The sequence below is a fragment of the Brienomyrus brachyistius genome, chromosome 3 (genome assembly GCF_023856365.1).
Source record: "Brienomyrus brachyistius isolate T26 chromosome 3, BBRACH_0.4, whole genome shotgun sequence".
NCBI classification, from domain to species: Eukaryota; Metazoa; Chordata; class Actinopteri; order Osteoglossiformes; family Mormyridae; genus Brienomyrus; species Brienomyrus brachyistius.
Window position 1 is genome coordinate 28274993 of NC_064535.1, and position 25467 is coordinate 28300459.

The 25467-nt window shown below is 43.9% G+C and overlaps 1 protein-coding gene across 3 annotated transcripts; it reads left to right on the top strand.

Moving 5' to 3' along the window:
• Window positions 1–25233, top strand: LOC125738448 (uncharacterized protein KIAA0930-like). Of its 3 annotated transcripts, XM_049007387.1 has the most exons (11): window positions 796–935; window positions 5899–6587; window positions 12342–12487; window positions 16811–16915; window positions 17317–17394; window positions 17562–17663; window positions 18652–18792; window positions 20080–20268; window positions 20999–21158; window positions 21471–21626; window positions 22806–25233. In XM_049007387.1, the coding sequence occupies exons 3-11, from the start codon at window positions 12380–12382 to the stop codon at window positions 22844–22846; spliced, it is 1080 nt and encodes a 359-aa protein (XP_048863344.1). In that variant the 5' UTR covers window positions 796–935; window positions 5899–6587; window positions 12342–12379; the 3' UTR covers window positions 22847–25233. The 3 variants fall into 3 exon arrangements, with proteins under 3 accessions (XP_048863343.1, XP_048863342.1, XP_048863344.1); XM_049007386.1 differs by lacking the exon at window positions 5899–6587 and having other exon boundaries at window positions 1–935; window positions 20161–20268; XM_049007385.1 differs by lacking the exon at window positions 5899–6587 and having other exon boundaries at window positions 3–935.
• The last annotated feature ends 234 nt before the right edge of the window (window positions 25234–25467 follow it).

Sequence of the window (25467 nt, forward strand, 5' to 3'; positions counted from 1 at the left end):
ACGTTCCCACCGCGGTGCCAGGCACGCCGCGTCCTGCCTGCGCCATTTGTCGCTCTTAAAAAGACCGTTCCCTTTTACTACAGGTCTGAATTTGTCATCAAATGGTATTGGTTTTTTATTTGCACTTCCAAGGCATTTAAATGCCACTATTGCCATGCGATCGGTTCATTTGCCAGATCTGATGACAGCAATGCATTATGGAATTGTAATAATGCTCGCGGCCCTCTAAACGACTCTCCATGATGTATATTTTGCATGGAGTTTGTGTCATCTTTTTGTCACGGGATTGCGCTTAATCATGTGTCAGACAGCAGACTACAATCAGTTACTGCATTTGCATCAGTAAAACGGATCAAATTCTGTCCTCAAGCTTGTCATGCAGCGCAGACGGGGCTGTCAAGTCGCATCTGCGTCATGTGTCTTTAGTGCGCATATTTTCATTTGCTTTATGTCCGGGTGTCTCGCAGGCTGTGTCCTTGAGACTCGGCTCCTCTAGTGCTACTAAGGTTGACAAAGGTCCATGTGCGATGTTGTTTTCCGTGATCGAAGCCGACGTGATCGCACTGAGACTCCCCCCCTTCCGCGGTACACACCTTGAAACCGGAGTACTAATCCGAATGGCAGCCGGAAAATAGTCAGACATCTCCCGGAACAAGAAGCAAAGATCATCCCGTATCTGAAGGGGAATATCCCGTCCTCCTCCTCCTCCCCCCACCCCCTTAGCACCGCCGACGCCCTCCCCTCCGCTCGGATCATTTCGCCGCTGCAGAAGGGACATGATCTCAGCTCGGGAATGGCATCCTCGCAGAGTTACTGTAGGGCTGAGGGGCCGGGAGACGCCGGCGATGAGCTGGACCAGTCTTTGCAGCAGATGCTGAAAGCAATCGCCGACGAACGAAACCGGCTCAACATGAAGCAAGAAATCACCAGTTTAAGTAAGTTTTCATATAACCCAACTGACACCTTGATATGTTTCTTATATATGTTGTCGTTTCATATGCATTGATTGGTCTTCAGTGAGTTGGTGGGCTGTCTTTAATGTATCCAACAAAACAATGTGTCTAATGCACGCACCGATGTCTACGCGATCTTTGTAAAACTAACTAGTCAGCTGCATGTGTCAAGTATATATTAAATTGGCTTAAAACCTAAGTAACATACATATACGTGTTAAACATGATGTTTAGCAAAACATTTTGTAGTTGTGCTGTCGATTTTACCAAAAATGCTATTACATCTGTATGATTATCAATATATGATCTGGCCTAAGAGACCAGGCATTGTCTACAATGCAAAGCATACTTAAACGTTTCTTTTAAAACAAAAAGATCGGCTGTTCAGTCATTAGAAATGTTTTGTTAGCATTATAAGAGGAAAGCCAGAATAGATGTCTTAATAATTGAATTATGATTAGGCTTTATAAGGTATCCTGATGCTGAGGCTCATTCACAACTAACTAGGAACTGTGATCATGCTTTTCTTTGACTCCCAGCTTTGTGACCATGTCTCCATCCTAAAAAGGTTAATAGGCCTAGCTTATTTATTATAGGTTAAAGCTTCAGATGCTAAAGAAATAACAAGGACCGATGACTGTAGCCTATAAGCCTTTGTGGCCGTAGACGGTTTGCATTAATTGAAGCTCCTTAGTTTGAGCACGTTTTCGATGTTCGATGTAAAAAAAGTCAATTTGCTTATCAAATGAAATTCATATGAAGGATTGAGTTTGACAGCAAAAACGTATGAAGCCAACACACGTATTTATTAAAGCAACTATTTTGTTTGTGGTAATCGCAGTTTAATTATAATTTAAATTGTTTTCTTCGTGTTTTTTTGAATAGCTTTATCCGAGACAACGATGCATTTTTATGCGGTGTATTATGGAAGTAGTATAACGATAGTATTTAACACAAAGTAGAATATTTAAATTAAACTCAGCTGGTGTATATGGGTTTGCACAGTTCATCAGCAGATTAATTGTGTTGTATTTTCAGTTGGTCTTTCTATTAGGTCAGCTATGTTCAAAACACACATTGATACAGATCACTGTTTCTAAACCTAACCTATTGATCAGTTAATATGTTGTAATGCTTTCATAAAACCTCTTAGAAACGCTACAGAAAGTCCAGTGCAATGACAGATATGGCATCTTTTACTCGATCTCTAATACAGAGTTCACCCTGAAAGTAAGACAGGCCTGTATGGCGTACCGCAGAATGAAGATGATGAACTAGATGTTTGTATGTAAACCGAAAACTCGATAAAGGGGAAGTATATTAGAGGAACTAAGACTGCTAAGTACAGTTCTTTCTGAGGGGATAACAAGGAGCAAAGATGTGTTCAATTTCATGTTTTGGTGCCGTAGTTCACTAGATCATTAAAATGTAAAAAAAAAATCAATGAACACAACTTAGAGCTGCTTTTCGTGGAAAGACGAGAGGGAGGCAGAAAGAGCTTGACGCTGAAGGATGCACGGTTTTAGAACCTTGCCGTATCAGGTAGAGGGCGTTATGTGCTGCATGCTCGCGTTCGATTTCACAGGCGAGCAAAATGCACGTGGAGAGTTATGGTCTGTACCGCCTAGCCCTGAACTTCGTGTCCCCTCCCCGTTTGGCCAGCAGGTGCTCCTGCCCAGGGGGCAAGGAAAACACACTAGGGACTTAAGGGCAAGCAACAGGGAGGAGGACAGGATGGGCAGTAACACCTACTGGCCAAACGGGGAGGAGACATGAAGGGGAGGGTCGAACAGTACAGACCCTGGCAGTGGAGCATCTACATGTGTTTTAGTTTGGGCTGAAGGCCTTTTTATTGCAGTCACATTTACATTTAGAGAACTGGTACTTGTAATGGATGGATAGATAGGCTTTGCTTGTTTTTCATTTATTTCCTTATTCTATCTCACAAAGTAGAATACAGTGATTTTACTAACTTTTAGAGCAACCTTTGTTATGAGAACAAGAAAGTTCTTTGAGTTTGAATTGGGTTCACCTGTTATGGAACCTTTAAAGTCTGGTTTGTTACGTCAGTCGGATTTGATTTACATGTTCTACACTGCTGCTGTTTACAACTGTTGCATGCAGAGTAGTGCAGGCCTTTATTTAGATCTGTTTGCGGATTGCGTTGCATGATTTGTATGAGAGGGCGTGACCTGACAGATCTTCAGCGTGTTATGACCGCTAAGGCATGAATGAGGTTGATTTTTAGAAGGTCAAATTTATGATGACGTGGCTGGAAAGTAGCCCTCAAGTTTCGGCCCATGCCCGCTTATGGGCGAAGGCTGGGAGAGTAAAGATCTCGGTCCTTTATCGGATTGACGCAGATGGGCAGACCACCTGCGGTGGGTCCCTTCTGTCGCTGGAGATTAGCTCCCTGCAGACGGAGACCTGCGACTTCTCCAGAATGCAGCTTTTCAGGGTGTGCCTTAGGTTAGCCACAAACTGTAATGGTTTCAGTTTAACAATGGACAAAGCCACCTCCCGTTTTCTCTCTTCCCTTTTGGGGGTTCAGACGTCCTCATGCATCGCTGTGTGTGGCTGCAAAGCAGCATTGTGTCGCTGACTTGCTACCTGGCTACAGCTGGCTCACGTTCAACTTCCTCCTGTTTCAGCCAGAGGTAGACAAAGCCGCTCTGATGAAAAGCACCTGCTTCATTTCAGGGATTGATTGTTGCAGAAAGTCAGAAGTAGAGAGGAAGCACGATTGTACAGATGTAAGGTATCACTAATGGACAGAGAAGGACCCTACAGTCGATGTAAACTGTATGTTCCTGGTCTTCAGTTCCTCTGGTTTCAGTCCACTATACCGTGCTTTTCTGCTCTGGGCAGAGCAGTGTGGCAGCAGACCTCGGTGTAATGGTCCTTTTAGGTTTATAATGTAATAAAATAGATTTTCTGCAAGACTTTGTGCGTGAGTCTCACGCCAGATGCGTGGTAGTTGGCAGCCCTGCCTCTGGAGGGAATCCCCCTTCTCTCGCTGAAATGAGATCCTCGTCCACCTGTCATTCAGTTCGCGCAGGTATGACAGATGACTTTTTCCCTTCATTTCCATATCAGAAAATCGAAAAGAATATACTGCAGTACGTTTTGTGTGTTTTCCCTTTTGGTCTATTCCTTCTGAAAGTCTTAACATGAAATGCAGGTAAAGGTTGCGGTAACATTACTGTAGAGACAATAAAGGACATCTTAATGTGAATGGTATGTTTGCTTAACTCCAGTGGCCTGTACTACGAAGTGGGGTTACTGGCTTATCGGGGTAACTTGTCGGATTGAAGGTAGTCTGGGCAAAATGTAAGTGAACGAATATGAAGTCCATTTAAACTGTGGTACCTTAAATCCGACAAGTTACCCCGATAAGCCAGTAACCCCGCTTAGTAGTACAGGCCACGGATCATCTAAGCCTTGATGATTAAAACCTGCATCAAAGGGGCTTCCAACAGTTGGCTTCTACACCTCCAGTCTAGCTTCTGTTGTCTTGCTTGTCTTTCTACATAAGTAATGTGAATTTTTCATTGTTTTTTCATGGCTGGGTGACCCAGATCAGGATAAGCGATTGGAAGATGGATTATTGGATGCTTTTTTGTTTGGTGAAACCTTCACATTGAAAGGGTCTCACTAATCAGAGAGGCCACTGGTAGACTTAACTGCTGAACTCTTTGAGAATCCAGATCTCGCTCATGGGAGTTTTACTTGCAGAAAAACGTTCTGAGGGTCGAAAGAAAAATGATTGGTTCAGAGAGATAACCAGTCAGATTGTAGACTAGGTGGGTCCAAGATATCTGATTGGTTGGTCCTGCTTCCTCTAGCTGCTTGGACCCACCTCCACTACAATCTGATTGTTCTCTCTGAACCAATCATTTCCCCTTCTGTCTTCAGAATATTTTTTGTATGTAAGTAACACTCCCTTGAGACTAGATCTCAAATGAAGAAATGCCAGCCTGACAGGCGGAACTCTCAAGGCCTCCTCAAGTGACACACAGCCGCTGGTATTTCCCCAACCTTCAGACCTGGTTTTCACGAATGCTTACAATGCTTACAATGCGGATTGCAATCTCCGCGGTATCATACCAGTCATTTCACAGGCCAGCAAGTTTGAACCTGGTTTTACATGAAACGCATCCGTTTTCTCAGAATTCTGTTCCTTCTTTATCAGCGATAACTACTTCAGCTGCAGAAAACATGTTTAGTAAAGTCACAAAACTTTGGAGACGTTTCTGTTAGCATAGCGTTATTGCATGGAATCATCAGCTAAATTTTAATGACACGTCAAGGATAACTTCGTCTTTCTCCTTGAACCGTGGACATTGTGTGCTTCTCCTTGACTCCCACAGAGACCATTCTACACATCCAGCCTGTGTGTTGCGATTAACCCCGATGCCTGTATTGTCTGTAATGCCTGCCCATTGCATCCTTTTCTCTGTTCCCAATCGTTCCCACTTGTACAGCTGGTTTTTGGCCCGTACTTTTTAGGAAATGGACAGAGCTGCAGGACACAACAGTGGCAAGCTGACCCCAAACTCTTTGGTGCAACAAACCTGGCCCAGTGGAGGTTGAATATACTCATGTGCCGCTTCCGGTGAAGACACTCTTCCATCTTGTTAAGGTCCACATCCTAAAATAGCATAACTGGCATGCTTTCTGCTGGCCGTCCCAGGAGACTTCACTGTGGCTTCCAGTTTGTGCCAGCTGACTGCTGCCCATGGAGGAGGAACATCTGGCCTCTTAGTAACTCTTCTCTCTGCCCCTAACCCGTTTCTCTGGGACAGCTGCCGGAATCGATTACTAGATACTGCTCAAACTGTGGCACCTCTGCTGATGAACCTGAAGCAGGTTGTTCACATCGAGTCACTTTGTTCCTTTGTGTTTATCGCTTTCTAGTTCCTGACTCGGACTCTGTTATTTACAGAAGCCACGTTCTGGAGTTAAGTCCAAATTCAGACACTCCGAAGAGTGTCCTGGAGGCCCTGAACTGGAGAAACATCAACCAGAAGAGTGAGGAGATTATGTGCTGTCAGAATCGGTGGTTCATGGCCTGTGAGGACTGGAAATCCCTCCAGTGAGGGGAGAAACGCCCAACACCGATGTTTGTCGCTAGCTAGTGTGTAGAGGCTGGCATGGTTATTGCTGAGGAAGATGCTGAAAATAATGGAGGGATGGACGGACATTTATAACACACAAACAAGAGGGGGAACAGCCAACATCGATGTTTATCACTGGCTAGTGTTGTGGCTGGCATGTTCATTGCTGAGGAAGATACTGAAAATGATGGAAGATGGATGGATGGATGGATGGATGGATGGACGGACATAACATATATAAACATCTTGACATCAGGCCTGTTTAATGATATGCCAAAGCCATTTCTGAAATACATTTCTGTGGAAGGTGAACAGAAAATAACTACAGACAGGAACCCGAGTCCTGCGACCTGCTACCTGCCAGAGCTTGAGGAGAAGCACTGAGACCAGGACGGAGCTGCCAGTGAAACCTAATAGGCTGGGGTATAAGCCCCTGTCAGTCTTTGGTGAAGTCAGCACCCATGAATATGAAGAGGCACCTCATTCTGGCACCCCAAGAAAAAGCAATTGCACTCAGGTATTTGAAAGCGGTGGGGACAGTTAAACCCCAGCCCATATCCTGCTGGAACCTCACTGTCTTTATTAGGGTTAGGATCATGTACCTACCCACCTTTGTGGGAAAACATTCCCCAGAATACATCTGTGTGCCTGAATTTGAATTATCGATGCTGCAATGTGTCTAGAATACAAATGAATATGTATTAATAGTGTCTGTAATAAGCAAAGCTTGCTTTATGATCTGGTATAATAAAGACTGGAATTAGGGAATTTTAGGTAATTTAGTGAGTCATTGTATCTCATAAGAAGATGTATTCAGCATTGTTACAGAAGAGCTTACTTAATTACCTAATTACTGTGGCATAGTGAGGTAGCTAACTGGAGATTTGCTTGATCCTGGTTTTTGGATAAATTCATTACATCCACAGAGTAAGTTCCCCCCCCAAGCTGCTGTGCTGTATTTCACACATGCTTCGGTTGCAGTTTACCGTGTTATTTATCACAGTGGCAAAATCTGGAAGTGGAACCTAGTCTGTTTTCTGTTCCGTTCCTTTGGCTGAAGATTGTAGTCAAAACACAGTATATAAAGGGGAATAGGGATAAGGTAATCTTCATTTTTTGCCACAAATGATATAGCTCTTTGTTGTCCCCCTAAAATGGTACTTTTCTGTGCATGGCATTCTGAAATTATGTAAAGGGCGTGCTTTAAGTGCTCTCCTGCAGTGCCACTTCGCTATGCATGGCCTCCTGAAATGGTGCTTCTTTAAGAATGATCTTCTGAAATGGTACATATTTTTAAACGGCCTCCTGAAATGGTACATCTCTATGCACAGCCTCCTGAAGCGGTAGACAGGGGTGTATCTATAGGATCCGCGCCCGGCTTCCACATGGCATTTGGGATTCACCGCTGTTACCTCGCGATCCTCACTCTGCGACCAATGACCCGTCGACCTGCGTGTTTCCAGCCTCTTGTGAGCGTGAGCGGGATCAGAGCATGACGTCGCATGACTAGGGCTGCACGATGTCGCATTTCGATATGTGACATTTCAGTAAATAATACTGCGATTTATTTTTTTAAAAAAGGACTTGAAATTATGGTAACTGTTGCCAAACAGTACTTATCTAACAATAGCGTGTGTCTAGTAAGTTGGCGGTGATGCCACAAGTTGTGTCAACAGACGCAAAGCAGTGCCGACAAATGCAATGTGATTATTGTGTGTGTGTGTGTGTGCACCGCAATGACAGTATATGGCGCTATCCTACTTACGACCCCATGTCCACTGTGCTGGTGTGTACATACACCTTACAGGCTATTTTACTAGCCACATGAGTTTAGGATTAATGGAAATCTTAATAAAATAATCATTTGGAGTCTGTTGTTGTACCGTTTAATCATGCAGAGTGCTTTTATTGAGGTTAAACTGTATGTTTCCTCATACACTTTCATGTGGGATGAAGAACTATCATATGGGCTGTCTAAATGGTTCCTTGGTGATGTTAGAGACGCCATATTCCTTAACACTCTTTATGGTACATGCTGCTTCAGACGGCAAGCAAGATCTTTGATTCTGTGAATCTGTGATTCGCCTCCCCCCATTGTCTCGGCACTAGGCCTGCTCAGTTTAAAGATTCAGGGTCCAGCAGATATATAAACGACAACGTCCTCCATCTAAATGGATACTCCTGGCAGCTTGAATCATGGCTGTGGCTATCTGTCATCGGGGTGCAGGACCGATGCGATTATTCGACATAGTCGACGACGTAAATGCTGAAAATGAGTCAACCTCCATGTTTTAAATTGATGCATTGTTTTAATCATTTTAATGAAATGACCTTTTTTTGTGATTTCTAAAACACTTCTTTCTGACTAATGTTTTCCTTCAGTATCACTACATAATTGTGGGAGTATTTCAAATGATCACAAATGAAAAAGGTGGCTTTACACTGTGCAGAGTTTCGGCACTAGTGATACACACGAGCATCCGAAGAGAAAACGTACAGGCGCTATTCTGGGTGACTGACTGCCAGAAAGGGTAAAACCACCCTAAATGTGATTTATTCATCTTTATTACATTACCATTCCTATGAAGAGCTTTTTAATATATTTTGTCCTTGTAGCTACTAAATACATTTATTAATAAAGCCATAAAAAATGACGGCTGTTACTTTTTAGAATCTCCGCGTAATCAGTGAAGAAAATGTTTAGTCTAGAATCTGGGCTCATTCTATACTGATTGAGTTTGTGCACGTTGGGCTTGTTGGGACCAATGTGTTGTTGTTATAGTAAACTAAAACAAAAAAAAAAAAATAATAATCCATTCATCCATCCATTTTCTGAAACCGCTTAATCCCAACTGGGGTCATGGGGGGGGGGTGGAGCCTACCCCGGGAAGAATGGACGCAGACGAGAACAACCCTGGGCAGTCGCCAACAAATAAATAATAATAATTGAAATGAATTAAAAACACATTTACCAAAAAATCTGTCAGACTGTAGACTGCAAAAAGTACTGGCATCCACCAGCATCTTTTTACCATTTATCCACAATATCTCCTCTTGTTAAGGGTGCTGTGGTTGCTGGGCTGTTCCTCCTTTAACTTCAGTACTTGTCGCTTCCATGATTTACCAAAACAGTAGCATGTGGTTTCGCTAACCGAGCTTGTTAAACATAAAGATACTCTGAATTTATACAAGTTATTATCTAATGGGAATCACAGTACGCATTTCATTAATATTTTAGGCATACTACTAATCTGCTTATCGAATTGTGGCAGTAAGTAATGTCTGTATAGTGCCGAAAAGCCGATGTCCTTTAATCCCTGCAAGGACATACAGTTTATTGTGGTCAAAATAAAATAAAATTAAACAGTCAATTTGATTTTCTGGAGGAAAATTTATTGTTTAGATTAATTGACCAATCGGTAAAATAGTTGATAGATTAATTGATAGAAGAATAGTCGTTAGTAGCAGCCTTAGTGGAAGGCATGTGTAAAAAGTCAGTCCTGACAGCTGTGCATGCTACAGCCAATCAGCAGAGTAGACAGATGATGATGTCCTCCTTTGTCACATCAAGGAAAGACATTCAAGTTCATCTCAAGAAAAGTCCATTCCTGCAAACACAAGGCTATACCACCACCCACTTAAACACTGCAGGTTTGTTTGCATGTTATGTGAGCCCACAGGGGGCATAGTTGTTAAGGAGGTGAACTTCTACAGGGTCATTTCCCAGATGGAGTGCCTAATTTTGCCCATCATTTAAGTCTCTCTAAGACCGTCAGCAGATTGAATAGGTAACACACTCATTACATGTGGTGTCATCAGCCGGCAAAAGTTGTCTCCCTAAAGGCCTGGAAGTCATTCTGGAGGAAGAGAAATGGGGACATAGAACAGGCAGCAAATGAAGATGTAAAACTGCTAAACAGAAGCAGGTTTCAGACACGATGCACAGCAGGCCACCACTGCGGGGACAGCAAGGCTGTCTCTCTGCAGACTCCTGACTCGTTCTTTTATGTTGTACGTTGACAGGTGTGATCAAAGCCGCCGTTCACGTCTGCAGCAGCCACGTCGTCATGACCTATATTTATACTGCTCTCTGGAATTATCCCAAATCTCTTAAAAAGACAACAAATCGCAGTAAATCGTACATGTGCTTTGTGGCTGGGCCGGGGGGGATTGGCACGTTTTGCTTGTAAGACAATGCCAATTGAATACATAAAAATGCCCCCACTCGAAATCAATAACTCTGATCACTGAATTTGCTTTTTTTAGAGAATGTGGTTATTTTTCACTTTCAGAGGTGCTGGACAAGACATGCCAGATTATGACAAAGCAGAGAGACCAGTTTAGACACAGGCTACAATACTGCACAAAAAATGACAACTTGGGTATATCTGTCTGTCTAATCATAGGGATGTACCTCAGTTTCAAAGTCATGATTCGGTACATTTTCGGTACAGCGGAGGTAAAAGAAACGAAACAAATTTCTTCTTTTTTCTTGATTAAACTGTGGTTCACTCAACAAAGTATGACATCTTAAATAAAGTCTCTGTCAATACTGCTGCAACCTACTGATAAAAACAAAAATTTACTTGAAAGTAAATCAAAAATATTCTCTCAATTAAATAAAAATAGAATTAACATCCATTAAGCAATTTAAGGTGCACATTTAGAAAATTAGCTGTACCCGATCTGTACTGCTTTCACATTAGCGGATTTCAGCTTCGTGTTAGAACTGTGCAACATAAATATTATCTCAAAAAACAAAAAGCATAACAAAATAAATATCCATTATGGTGCAGTATTTAAAATAAATACCTGTGCAGTAATTGTATTGACACTAACAAGCTCCGGCTCCACATTACGACGTATGCGCGCATGCGTAGTGGCGCGGCTTCATCCGCCTCTTTCCGAATGCTTTTCGGGGGAAACACACAAACACTTTCGCTGCATTCCCACAATTGCTGCATTCGTTCGCTACATACGCGTAACGAATAAAAAGACGCGTACTGGAAATTTTCCATACGAATACGCGTATGGTTAAACCTCTTATGTATATTCATGTACATGGCCACAATGACGTTCCCAACCACCATGCCACCTGCTGTCTAGTGGAAGCAAAGGCTGGTTTAAGTCTCGTTCATTACATTACACTGTTTTTTTCCACTGTGTTATATATATGTATATGCAGGTGCTATCTGGCTACACATGTAAATGTATTCATGCATGTCTATGGATGGGGAGATCTTTAAAAGCAAGGAGGGTGGGGGGCAGGGACACTGGTTTCTATGTAGAGACTGAATTACCTTGAAAGGGAATCAGCAGATTGCGGAAAATGTCAGTTTCCAGATAGAATAATCTCCTGCGTAATTATATTTGCTCAACTTATTTGCTGTACATTTCCTGATTGTAATGTTAGGCTTGCAAATGGGAACAAAGTCTTGTCCGGATTAAACATTTAACTTATTTTAAATATTTTTAACGTAATGGGTCCATGACGGGTGCCTGTCAAAACCCACGGTTGTGGTATGAAATGTAAGCCTTGCCGTTGGAGATGGTGCTAACTTATCTGATCTGGTGTAGCTGGTCGCGGGCGGGCAGCACAAAGGGAGACCTGACCACTCAGGCAGCCCATTCAGCTGGGAAACATCAAAGGTGTGCGTCAGTGGCGTTAGCGACGCTGCCCTGGGTGGCACACGAGGCTCAGCGAGCCGCGCGAACCAGAAAAAAGGATCCAGAAATCCAATTAAATTTGTCCCCGTCTGTGATATGCAGATGCCTTGCTAATTCAGCTAGAGACACTGACAAATGCATGAGGCTGTTTTGTACTGTATTCATTTATTTTTATTATATTATATAGGTACAAATCCTAATGGATCCAACTTATGGTGTGAATTAATGTAAATTATACGATGGTTGCTATAGGAACAAACACATTTGTCCTGCCTCTCAGTAATGCATCATTGTGACGTAAACCATTCCGGATGTTAAGGGCCTAAATGACATACGATAAATATACATAGCAAAGGCACGTGGCGAAAATGTGGGTTTTCATGTTGCTTAATTACAGATCCAAACTGTATAACAATGAACATTTTAATAGATAGCATTGCATTGTCCTGGGTTTTGGTGGCCTATCCCGTGTGTGTGTGTGTGTGTGTGTGTGTGTGTGTGTGTGTGTGTGTGTGTGTGTGTGTGTGTGTGTGTGTGTGTGTGTGTGTGTGTGTGTGTGTGTGTGGATTGATGGTTCACAACTGCCCCTCTCTCCCAACTCCAGGCTGCTTCAAGGACGACAGGATTGTATTCTGGACGTGGATGTTCTCCACCTACTTCATGGAGAAGTGGACTCCACGCCAGGACGACATGCTCTTTTATGTGCGCAGGAAGCCGGCATACAACGCCGAGAACATCGATGGGAAGAAAGTGAGTGCACACACACACACACGCGGCTCAAAAAAAAAAAACAGAATTGAAAGGACCGTGAGACTAAGAATCAGCCTGTAGGAAAGTTAGTTAGAAATGTCTAAAAAGCACAAAAATGGGACTGACGGTGACCACATATATATACCACATAGCCATCCTCCCTGGGCATCTGCCCTCCAATCTACTGTGCGCCCCCATGTGGAGAGCAGTGGTAGCGTAGCGCCCCTTTGACCTGCGACGGTCAAATGCTTACAGAGGCTATAATTAGTTTTGCCTTCCAGGAGCATCGTGCCGCATTAGACAACGCAGGAATCTCCCGGGCAGGAAATTCAGTACAGCGCTGGCGAGTTGTGGGCCATCTGTCTCTCCCGTGTTGCGAAGGCATCACCGCGAGAGGATAACGAGTTCAAAGTGTCCTTAAGCACTGCTGCTCTATTCACCATCAGATTCCCTGATGGATTCTCTGTAGCGGCGGATCGATTCCGTTTGGATCATTAAACGGTCCGGCTAAAATGGCTAATGCATGACCATTTGGTGAGAGGCAGCTTTATCTCGGCCATCTTTGATCCGTAAAAAGAAACCAGAAAGGCTGGATCGTACCAGCCCGCTGTGCTAATTGCAGGCCTACTGAAATGCGGCCTGCTTTCTTGGCCCCTGGCATTTCCTGCCTCGTACAGATGCCTGCTTCCATTTATTCCCTGAAGCCATGCTTGGTTCATTTTAAGGTTTGATTCAGCTCAGACTCCACATAGCACTAACATGTTCTGACTGGCACTGAGATGATCACCTGCAAGACTATACAGAGAAGCTTCTTCAGTCTGAGTTGATCTGCTCCATGTCAGCCCCTGTGTTGAATGCAAGCAAACTCATCATTTACAGCCAGATTTAGCTGTTCCTCTGCCCCCTGTAGGGTCACACTCTTCTTACTAACAGGCTTCCTTCAAATACTAAGATAAGATATATATAGAGAACGCACAAGGAGACCCTGGACCAGTGGAAACTAACATTTATGTTGAATGCATGCAGGCCCTCTGCATCTGGCAGTAGGAAGCTTGTTATTATCCAATAGCCAGAACTTGCTGTGATGTCAAGGTTAATGACCAATGCACCTAGGCCACACGTCCGGTGTCTAGTGGTACTTCACTTGACGTGCTCCAATCGAATGTCCGGCCATATAAACAGATTGACATGTGTTGCAGCCTCCAGCACGCTGCAGCAGACGAGCCGGTCTGCTAGTGCTGCCTGTAGCGAGAGGAGCAGCAGGGCACAGACCTGAGCTGGCCAATGGTCCTTTGGCTCCTGTGGAGCAGGCATCCATTGAAAAATCTGTCACCTTTCCCACCAAAATGAAGGCGTGCCATTGGTAGTTTAAGTCACATGGTTGGATGGCAGTTTGTACCATGAAAACTGAGTTAATCAATTAATACATGGCTGTTTGCTGCATAATGCTGCTTTTCAAAGCAGAGATAACACATTCTGCAGTCAGGATTTCATTGGTGGCTTGTTCAGCTGTGTGTAATGTCAGTTTCGAGCCACCCAGAGACCCCGACTGACCCTTCCACTGCTGATACCTCACATATCTATTCATGCGAAACCCTGACAGTCTGTGTAGATATAGTCCATATGCTCTGAATCTGGAATCTGAATCTTCTGTCCCCTGTTATAGGCAGCGGTATTGGGTGCTAAATGGGTGTGGGTAAAAGGTTTTGCCGTTCCTACCACAAGGGGGGGCCCTGCTGTTCTGTGGGACATAGTAATTGATTGTAAAATGATTCATTTAGGTTAGTAATAAATGTAATGGCCGTTGCCCCCCCCCCAAGACCAAGAGATCAGTGTTGTCATTCACTCATGACGACCCTCACCCATAGCATGTGTGACACATGGATGAGAGAGTTCTGCTTGACTGGTGTTTCTTTGTCTCCCTTTGGGAGAACGCCCCCCCCCATGCCCCCCCTCCAAAATGACACCTTGACAGCAAGGGAGCACCTGGAGCTTTTAAGGCTTCCTCTCTATATCCTCCAGACTCCTGATTTGAGTTGGATGTCACCTGAACCAAAGGATGGCAAAAAGCACCAAGGACCCAAGTGACTCCGTCACTATTACCCGCCTGTTCTTCCCGCTCAAGGAGAGGAGGGACTTTATCTTCCAGAAAACACCATGGAAAGTCTGTAGCACACTGCAACACAAGACCAGCAAAGCAAAGGACAATGTTAGACAAACGGGAAATGCAGAACGGTGCAAGATCGCAAGACAAAAATGCATCAACTTATTGCACAAAATTTATAATTCTGCTGGGAACCAGTGAGCTGTGAATATTTAATTTAATTTCATTTAATATCAACTTCAACACTCCAGAATCAGGGCCCGCTCTACTTTTTCAAGGGCTATAGGTCCCCCACGAATCAAAATGATGATAATTTTGCTTCCTCCAAAGTGCAGGTAATTCGTTGGCTATGTGACTGACTAGGATTGAAGTACCATTCTATGTAGTATTGTAATAAAGTATCTGTCTGTCTGTCTAATGCTTTTCAGAGATAAAAGGTTCTCCTTGATATGGCTAACAGTAAAGTACTGGCCACCTTTAGTGGGAAGGACCATGCGAGGTAAACGGGTGTTGCCGGCCCGTTGTTGCTATGGTAACAGCACAGGTCTGCACAGGGCATGTTTCCTCATATGTGTTGACCCAGCGACCGCCAGAGCACCATAACAACACAAGATCAATGGCCGTATTGCAACAATTCCTCTGATTTTGTAATTCCTGATTTAATTGCGCAACGGTGCAGTTTGAGCACTTAAACTGAGCAAACAGCTGCAAGTCTGGGGTCTTTATCTTTTTAGTTGGACACTTAAAGCTACGAGTTTTTGCTGCTCTCACACACACTATGTGAGGTGAGCAGTGGTTGAATTCGCTTAGTGAAAACTCAATTTTAGACCAGGTTTGAAGGTTTTTGTATTGATTTGTCTTCTTTGGGGACAGCCGTTATTACATTTTAAAGCTGAATAAATATTGAGCTGCGGTTTCTTTTTATTGAGTTTTTTTCATCGTTCCGTTTCATAGCTACAGATGGTCAAGGCAGTGCTAACAAAAATTAGCATATTTGTGCAGGTTTGCAATGTTCCGCTATGGTCTACAGGCCCATCATATTGGGTCACTATCTCCTCCTGTTACTCTTCCTGCCTGCCCGTCATCTCTCCCTCCTGAATATCCCTGGTCTCATGACCCTAACTCATAGAAGCAGACTTTATATCACAAAGGCTCATGAGGACAGCTTTGGGGCAAAGGTGTATTCACACGCTAACTATGACTGTTGCTTCAGTGTTGAGTGTATGGTCCCGGTCCGTGTGAAATGGCAGCGTATACGTCCCATCGGTGTGGGCGGATAAGAGCTGGAAAACGAGACAGCCAGGCCTTGGATTAATGGCGGATTTGGAAGAAGCTCAATCTAATGTGGTGGCATGAACAGCAACAGTTGCCGGTGGGACAGCCGACCAATCAGAATGCAGGTGATGTCATCGACAGTCACCTCTGTGTTCCAAATTGAACTGAAACCTCTTGAGCTGAAGCCAGTGACCTCTAGTTGATTTTGGATGGATGAGTTCCCAGCTCAATGAATGCAGCGTCAGCATATTGCTGGTTATGTGCATGGATGTATGATATCCCACCAAGCAGAGTGTCTACCAAATAAAAATAATATCGCCGTGTCTTCTGGGTAAACTGATGATACTGCACGGGGGGGTGGTGAGCTATGGCTATATTCCAGACGTGGTTTGTAAAAGAGGTTTTGTTTATGGGTGCTCTTGGGGGTGGGGGTGGTTGCGTAATTGCCACAGTTGGGGAGAGGATCCCTCTCCGTGACAAAGAAGCACTGTCAGGCGGATGAGGTCACCTATCTATCGATGAAGGTGACCGTAATCCCAAAAAAAAAAACAAATGCCTCGCCCATTTTCCTCTATTCGTGCCTTACAGTGTGCTGCCAGTTAGAGGTTGGCTCAGAATTCCACATTCACTGCAATAAATCACCATAATAACCATGCTTTGTTCTTCTCACAGAACAAATTCTCTCTGCTGATTTCTGTTACTCTTTCATTTAATTAAAAATTTTATTACACAGAAATTAGATTCTTCTTCTTGGACTTCTTGGGAATTTCAGTTTTTCGTCCATTGTAGCGGAATGGTTAACCTTTTATTGTATTAATGTCTCAGTGAAAAAATGTGTTCCTGTATCAGATGGTCCTTCTCTTTAAATAACAGGTGACAGGGTCTAGTTCTAGATGAGTAGCGCTCGTATTTATGGAGGTGCTGGTTCCTTTTCCTCTTGCCAGGTGGAGGTGGAGGTGTACAGGAGGGACTCCAAGAAACTGCCCGGACTGGGGGACCCGGACATCGACTGGGAGGACAGTGTCTACCTGAACCTCATCCTGCAGAAGGTACCCAAGAGATTTAAGTATGTAAATGAAAGATGTGCTTTTTTTTGTGCCGTGTGCTCGGCCAGTGGAGGTGGTGTTTGGGGTGGTGTTTGGGGTGGTGTTGAAGATGGACAAGGTGACTTCATGGCTGAACACATCCATGTTTTTGAAATGGCTTTAGAAGCAGAAGTGAGGGAACTGGGGCTTTGACCTTGGGCATCATACTTAAACTTAAAATAAATTTCTTCTGTAAATCTCAGTCCCTATGTAGCCATATGCACTATATTTTTCTACAATATATATATATATATATATATATATATATATATATGCCTGCTGCCAGACATTGATATATTGCGTGGATTCATCATAGATATTCTGTTGTGCATGTAAGCTCACGGCTGTTAGTCACTCTTCCCCAGCTGGACTACGTGGTCACCTGTGCCGTCTGCACGCGCTCAGAGGCTGGAGACATACACATCCACAAGAAGAAGTCACAGGTGCGAGTCCAATCACATGATCACTTTGAATTTGAAATGTTCACAATGTGAATTACTGCATAGGACTACATAGGACGCTAACACTAAATAGATAAAAGCTGACTGCATCATGTGCAATCACCTGTGTCCCTATACCATGATTGTCGCATCTTCCCTCCGTTACACAGCAAGTGTTCGCCTCTCCAAGCAAGCACCCAATGGACAGCAAAGGCGAGGAGTCCAAGATTAGCTACCCCAACATCTTCTTCATGATCGACAACTTTGAGGAGGTAATGCCCATGTGTGGGGATAATCCAATCAAGTTTCCAGTCTTCCATAGTGACAACACTGAAGCACAGCATGATGTTTTCGCTCATCAGGGCTGTGGAGCTCCCTCTTACTCAATATTCATATGACAGTTGAGAGTATGGGGTGTCATTCTGAAGATATGAGCCTGACTGATTTTCGCAGCCAATACTGCGATGATAGGCTTTAGATGCACTTCTTGCTGTAGTGTCCTTAAGTGGACCTTCTCCCGGACACTTTCTGCTGTATTTTACCGCTTGTCTCTTTCCTCCACTGGGGGTAGCGTTGATGAAACTGATGATTATTAAATCAGTTAAATGAGATAATAGTATGTTGCTTTAATAAATGATGGTGATTGCTGCTTAGTCAACAGTTCATAGTTCTTAAAATGTTCGATGGTGAATGTTATAAATGGTGGATGTACCACTCTATATGTTATGTATCTGAACAAATACTGTAAAAAATGTGAAAGCAGTAGGGTCACATGATGAACTGATACTAGCCTGTGTGTTGAAATTGCAGTTAACATGTGACATATACACGTAATGGTGTATTGACTACTAGGTCAGGGGTAGGCAATCTTATCCAGAAAGGGCTGTTGTGTGTGTGTGTGTGTGTGTGTGTGTGTGTGTGTGGGTTTTCACTGCAACACCTTAATTCAGTGTTTCCCAATCCGGTCCTTGGGACCCACAGTCGGTCCATGTTTTTGCTCCCTCCAAGCTATGGGAGGAAGCAAAAACATGGACCGAATGTGGGTCCCCGAGGACCACATTGGGAAACACTGCCCAAATTAGAGGACTGATTGGCTGAAGAGTCCTCACACCTGGGTTTGAACAGCTGACCTAAAGGTTATCCCAAAAACCTGCATACACACTGGCCATTTGCGGATGTGATTGCCCACACCTGGTGTAGTGTAGTGAAATATGTGGCACAACGGTGCAGTCAGATGCTGAAACCTGTCCCTTGTGTCAGGCTTTCGGTGACATGACAGTGGGGGAGGGCGAGATGGTCTGCGTGGAGCTGGTGGCCAGCGACAAGAGCAACACCTTCCAGGGCGTCATCTTCCAGGGCTCCATCCGGTATGAGGCCCTCAGGAAGGTCTATGACAACCGGGTAAGAACCCAACCATGCTTGTCATCTTCGCAGAAGATATCCAGAACATGGAGCTGAGGACAGGACAAGCAAAAAGTGCTCAACTTACTTAGAAAACTCATTACTGTACATAATAAATCGGAAGCTATATCAAACATTACATGTTCTGCTCTAGAATGTATGCCATTGTGCAAATTAATTGAGACAATGTTTTTGCAATCCGATATTCCGTTTCATTCTGGAAAGTCAACCATATGCCTTCATTAGTCACTTTTTAGATGTGCTGGGGTTACATCATCATATGTAGGAAATTTCGTCATTGTTACATTTCCTGATGGGTCAGGCATCTTTCAGCATGATCTTGCCCTGTACCATATGTCAAAAGCGATGAAGAATTTCATCAACAAGAAGAAAATCAGGGTATTGGACTGGCCTGGAAAGTCTCTGGATTTAAACCCTATAGAGAATCTGTGGTCAATCTGCAAGCAGCGCCTTCGTGGAATGGACTGTACCAAAAAAGATATGCTAATTCAGGGGTTAATTTAAGTGTGGTACTGGGACCCCCAAGATCATCAAAGACTGCTGAGAATTGTTGGATTTTATGCCATATCGCATCCAAAAAAAATTAAGAGGCCATATTATATATTGAAATGTTAACATGTTGAACTTGTTTTAATTTGCACAAGGGTGTATAAATAGGCTTTGATGTGTAACACTGAGCCATAGAAACTTGTCCTTCATAGGTGAGATGACACAGAGATTGTATACACTCAAAATCTGAAGAAGTGAATGATAGACTTGAGATATCTCCCGTTGCTCGTTGTAAAAGTGTGACCTCATGTGTTATCCATCAGCTCTCCAAATTACCCTTCAATCCAAGTCATTTGTTCAGTGTTTTTTTTGTCCCTTTCGCTACTGCAAGGAGTGAGATCAAGCTAAAATAGATCACAGAGCCATTATGTCACCCAAATCTGTCTCTGAAACGTTTATCATCCCTGAGACCAAGCTTGTCAGTGCAGTGGGGTCTCTTCTACATGCAGTCCCAAGAGATTTTCCAAAAATATGCACCTTAAATTTGGCTCAGTTATTCAGTTTATTTCTGCATCTATTTCAGGATGAATGTTTTAGTTGGATGTGATATGATATAAGATGATCAAATATCTTCTAGCATGCATCATCAGCACAAAATAGGTACCAGACGTTATTCTTGACATGTCGATCATGCACATGCTCGGTAACTGGTAAGAATGAAGAGGTCGAGGGGTGGAGGCCCTCATTAAGCTTTACTCCCTTTCCTCATGTGTACAGGTGAGTGTGGCAGCCAAGATGGCACAGAGAGTGTCCTTTGGCTTCTACAAGTACAACAACATGGAGTTTGTCCGCATGAAGGGACCCCAGGGGAAGGGCCATGCAGAGATGGCGGTGAGCCGTGTGCCAACCGGAGATACCTCACCCTGTAACACCGAGGAGGACATGGACTCGCCCCTGCACGAGCGGGTCTGTAACCCCTGACAGCTTCACTCCTCTAACCTTACTCGCATGTCCTGTTAAACATGGCCTGTTGGACATGCTTGCTCGTGTACGCTAATCCAGAAGGATGTGTTACACAACACGCCGAACCAGTTACGCAAATGAATCTGCTGTAATGTGCTGAGCTCTCCTCTGAACCTACCTCCCGTCTGTCTCACTGGAGACTCTTGCAAATTGAAACCAAAGACTGAGCCTTTCAAATATTCATGTTCGTCTCTGCTGCCAAACCCATCCAGGGACTACAGCTGGCTTGCTTTCCATTTGCCATGCTCTGATGTATGATGATCCACTGTGCTTCTGCTGTTGCGTATTGATATTTTCCTAGCCTTATGTCTTCCCGGTTAGCTATCTTTTGGAACTTAAAGCGGATCTTCTAGTACACAAGACAACAGAGTCTCAGACCAACTTGTCAATGATAGCTTGAAGCTGTTGATTTGGTTCATTCAAAAGCTTGTCCAGTTGGTCCATACAAAAGCAGCTTTGCTGACGTAATTATGCCAACAGCGCCACCAACAGGAGGAGCTACAGAGTATGGTTTAGAGAATTGATTATTGTAAGTGCCAATAAAACAGGTGCTAAGTTTCACAGGATCTTCCCAATGTGGGTTTTCCTTTTGGATGATGTAAGCAACGTTGACTCCTTAGCCCCATCCTCCGCCTCACATCCTCTTGCTCCACCCATGTCATCACTCTCTCAGGTCACCTCCTTCAGCACACCACCCACCCCGGAGAGGAACCGGCCCTCCTTCTTCTCCCCGTCCCTACGCCGCAAGGTACCGCGCAACTACGTTGCTGAGATGAAGAAGTCACACTCCGCCAACGACAGCGAGGAGTTTTACCGTGAGGACAGTGGAGGAGGTGAGGGGGGCCATCAAGACAGAACCCTCTCTGTCTCCTCCATACTTCATGGAAGAAAGGCCCTTTTTCGCTTATTGCTTCTTGACCAGCTAGCTGTTATCCTACTTTTCTGCAGACATAGAGATGCTTTTATGTTTTACATTGATAGTCCAACTGCAACTAATGATTGAGCTTGGGGATCTCTGTGTAGTCTGAAGGCTGAGATGCAACGGGGGACCCAAAGTCTGCCTTGTTCTCAGTCTACCTTGATCCTCTTTGCCTACTTTAGACTAACAACTGCTTGACAGGGTGATCGTCTCTTTTTACCAATAGATCTTCAAAAGGCCACCAACTTGCGCTCGCGTTCACTGTCAGGCACGGGCCGCGCCCTGGTGGGCTCCTGGCTCAAACTGAACCGAACTGAGGACATTTTCCTGCTGTACGCCCACCTCACCTACGTCACGCTACCCGTGCACCGAATAACCACAGGTGAGGTTCACAGTGGGGAAGGTGGCTCTGAACGGTGATTAGTGTTCATAATCAGCAAAGTTTGCTGTATTTGGCCCTGAAGTGGAAATTAAGGATGTACTCACACTAGGTGATCCATACCGGCTCTGTACCAGGCCTGTTTGGAAAGGTGGGCTGGGACACAGTTCAGTTGTACTCGGGCACGGTATGCATAGTGCGATCGGCAAACATGCTCAAACATGGAGATGGGGACAAAGACATGACATCAAGGATGCAACTGGCAAATGTATGCGCACATGTAAACCATATACATGCACCAGACCCAGAAGGAACAGATCGGGTAGGCTGTACAGATCTGGTACTGACAAACATTTACAGGGTCTTCGTTATGTTTAATGAACGTTTCAGACTTTAAACTGCAAAAAGTTAATATTTTAGGTGTATAGTACTGACAAACTGGCACCTGGACAGTGTTATCTAATGTCCTTGAAAGAAAAACATATAAGAAACATGGTGGCAAAGGGATCACTTTGGTTTGTGGCAGAGGTGCAGTGTTTGCTGGTAATTTGGGCTGACGAGAGTATCCAGGAACAACTAGATGCAGCACACAAGAACTCTGAGATATTTGGCAAAACGCAGACCTGTCTTTTTATACGTGCATATTCGATAAATCTTGAGGGCCGTGCATCATGACGCGCGAGACGGCTCCAAAGAAGCCGCAAAATTAGGACATAACTCAAGAACTCCATTTTCTGTGTTGTTTGTTCAACACAAGTTGCACGGCAATGACAAAAGCGCGCTCAGGCCCTGAACGTTAAGCGAAACGTGAGTGCAGAGAAACGGGAGACTGGGGAGCCGGAACAGTCTTGAGTCCCTAAGAGGTTTTAGTGTGGGAAACTTAGATCTTAGACAAAGAAGTGACACTAATTGTAGATTATGCCTTGGATTTATCATATTCAGAAATAATCTGGGTTTGCTACTGCCACCAACCTAAAGCTATACGTAGGGCAGGCAGTTGTAGAATTCCAATAAAAGTCCTCTTATTAAAAAACATTCGGAAAACGAATATTAGAAAATGTTTAGTTGGAATCACATTTTGTGCAGTTTTAGGATTACATTTGTGCTGTTTCCAAGACTAATGTTGCATTAATTAAATCAGAATTTAATTATGAACAAAATCATTAAATTCCTTGTTTCCAGATATACTGGAAGTGAGACAAAAGCCCATCCTGATGACATAGCAGAAGGTTCCTCCAGCTCACTGCCAAGTGCCTAGTTGCATCAGGCCACAGACAACACTACCACCTAGTGTCAAGACGGGAAGCCAAAAAGAGTGCGACAGGAAGACGAGGCGGTGTTTCACGATGAGGAGCAGGGGGAAACAATAGCAAACCAGCCATTCAGAAGTGCCTCTACCTTTGCCACCTGACACCTGTTCACAGGAGGAACAAGGCCGTCTGAAGCGACAGACCCCATCCGCTGATTCTCACCACCCTGCGGTTTCCTGTTGGGATTATCCGTAGCCCTCGAATGATGCACCGTTTATTGAACTTTGCTCCGAAGGCAACGTCTCTACTTTCCTGTAAATACCTGCCACTCGGCCACTCACCGAAAGGCCTTTAGGTGACTGTATTGTGTAGCGTTTGCACTATGTCGTACTTTTCACACAGGATTCCTTTTTTAGGGATGTACCTTTTTAGGGTTACGCTTGGTGTTGTGGCCTTTGGTGTTTTTTGGTTTCTTTATATCAGCAGTGTCGGAGGCTGGGTTACTGTATATTAACTGCTGTTAACCTAGTTGAATGTAACTAGGCAGTACGCGTATTGTATCCCTGCTAATCTTTTACGGCAACCTCACTGATAGAGAGGTTTCTTTTTCAATGAAGTATTTTAAACTTTAATGTTAACATATTATGTGTATAAAGACTTTACACTGAGAGTAATTATAAGGACTCATTGTGAGAGCAATTTGAGTAAATAGGACGCTAATAGGACAGTTGTTAATAATGTTGCTAAAACCCAAATATCACAAACTGATGTTTATCTGATATGCTATGTACAGAAAGTATTAACTGTGATAGTGCGCATTGGGTAGAGCACCTGCTCACTTCCTGTCCTGTCCTGTGCTTTCGGATATTTCCTCTCTCAAGGAGACAAACCATCGGAGGGGTATGGAAGTTAAGGCCGGTACAGCTAATCAGATGGTGGAACCAGAGTCACTGCACTCCGGTAGTTTCCAAAAATAGACATCCAGTAAAGTGAATTCATGTACATCCTCTTAATAAAGCTTACGGTTTTCCTAGCTTGAGCTGAACAGAGAGGTTGGATATTTTTGAGTCAATGAACTTGTAAACATTCACTCCTGTCTCCTGAACCTCAGGTAACGGCAGATGCTTAACTCGCAGCAGAGGCAGTTAACAGGACAGCAAAGCTATACTGTTATTTTCTGTACTTCTCATAACCCTGACCAAGAGTAGTCACTAGAGGATGGATGGATGGGTCTCATATACTTTAATGCCTACCCATGAGGTGTAACAAAATATGGACATGGTGTTTCACTGTAATTATCTTCTCTATTTAGCTGACTTTCCATATCATGATCAACTATGTACCCATTCATAAAATCCAAGTAGTATCCTTCTGAGAGCAACCTGAACCACCGTCTTCTTTTCTGTTGAATACTTGCCGGCAGAAGTCTGTCTAAAGTTTTGTATCTCTGACACGTCCCCGAGTATCTCCCAGTCACTTTGACAGCTTTCCATTTCTGAGAGAGCGTCGCAATTTTTTTAGGTTCACTTTGCCTTTTACGGTGGACGCGGGAGTGCCTTCAGGCTGAGGCAGAAATGCGGTGTTCCCACGGATGGAAGAGGAAGGATGTTGGCCTACCCAACTGGTCGCTGTCACGCTGGCAGATGGAAGCCCGACAGAGAACGTTGCACCAGCAGGGGAAACTGCATCTGGAACACTTGGACATGGACCAACAAAGTACACGCCATCGGTCGCAGACGGACACTGTACTTAGAGACGCCAAAGCACAGCTCCAGGGAGCGTTGCACACACGGAGGAGCAGCCATGTCAGTATGCTGGCCATAGTCCCGTGGTCTAGTACAACTGTGCACTGGCTGACCCAGAGCTCTTCAGAAAACCAGTGCTTGAAGAACCCCTTTAATGATCTGAGCTTCCTTTCTGACTATCCCAACTTAACTCCATCCAGTGATATACACCTGTAACGGGTCCTATGAGGATCTCAGCTTCTCATCCTACTGCTCAGTGAGCAAACGTCCTCTTGAGTGAAATTTATGACTGCTTTGTGAGAGCTGAGCAAAACCAACTGCAAAAAACCATAGGGACCGATGTGTAATCTGAGCATTTTGCTATCTGAGGACAAGTATACTTGAGCAGCATTAAGAACTGACTTTCCAGTAATTCCTCACCTTTCCTTGTTTAATTTGTATGCTTATGCTGATGTATACAGATAGGAAGATGTTCATTCTGGAAGCCTGTTTTGTGGTGACAGTTCAAATGCTTTAAACATTTTTTTATACATTAACACAAATCCATGTGCATGTTGTCATAATTTGAATTTTTTTTCTCCTAATTCCTTAAAATACAAAAGTTATCAGAAACTATCCCAGCTATGACTCATACCTGCTTCAGCATATTACTTTTATTAATCTTGCAGGTTGAATCCACCCACGGTCCACGTCAGGACAGAAAGTGACCAGACACACCCTCAGGTCACCCATAAAGTAAACACGGCACCTAGAAGAAAAACCCATCAAACAAAAATTTCTAACGCGTCTGTTCTTGATGTTATTCATAAATCACATGACTTGAGGTATGAAAAGGAGGAGGCCATCCTT

Bases quoted from the DNA above. Each gene is read 5' to 3' on its own strand.
- LOC125738448 (XM_049007385.1), top strand. From the start codon at position 794: ATGGCATCCTCGCAGAGTTACTGTAGGGCTGAGGGGCCGGGAGACGCC. The intron at 21,159-21,470 runs GTGAGGGGGGCC...TTTTACCAATAG, and splicing joins CCGTGAGGACAGTGGAGGAG to ATCTTCAAAAGGCCACCAAC. The intron at 21,627-22,805 runs GTGAGGTTCACA...CCTTGTTTCCAG, and splicing joins CGTGCACCGAATAACCACAG to ATATACTGGAAGTGAGACAA.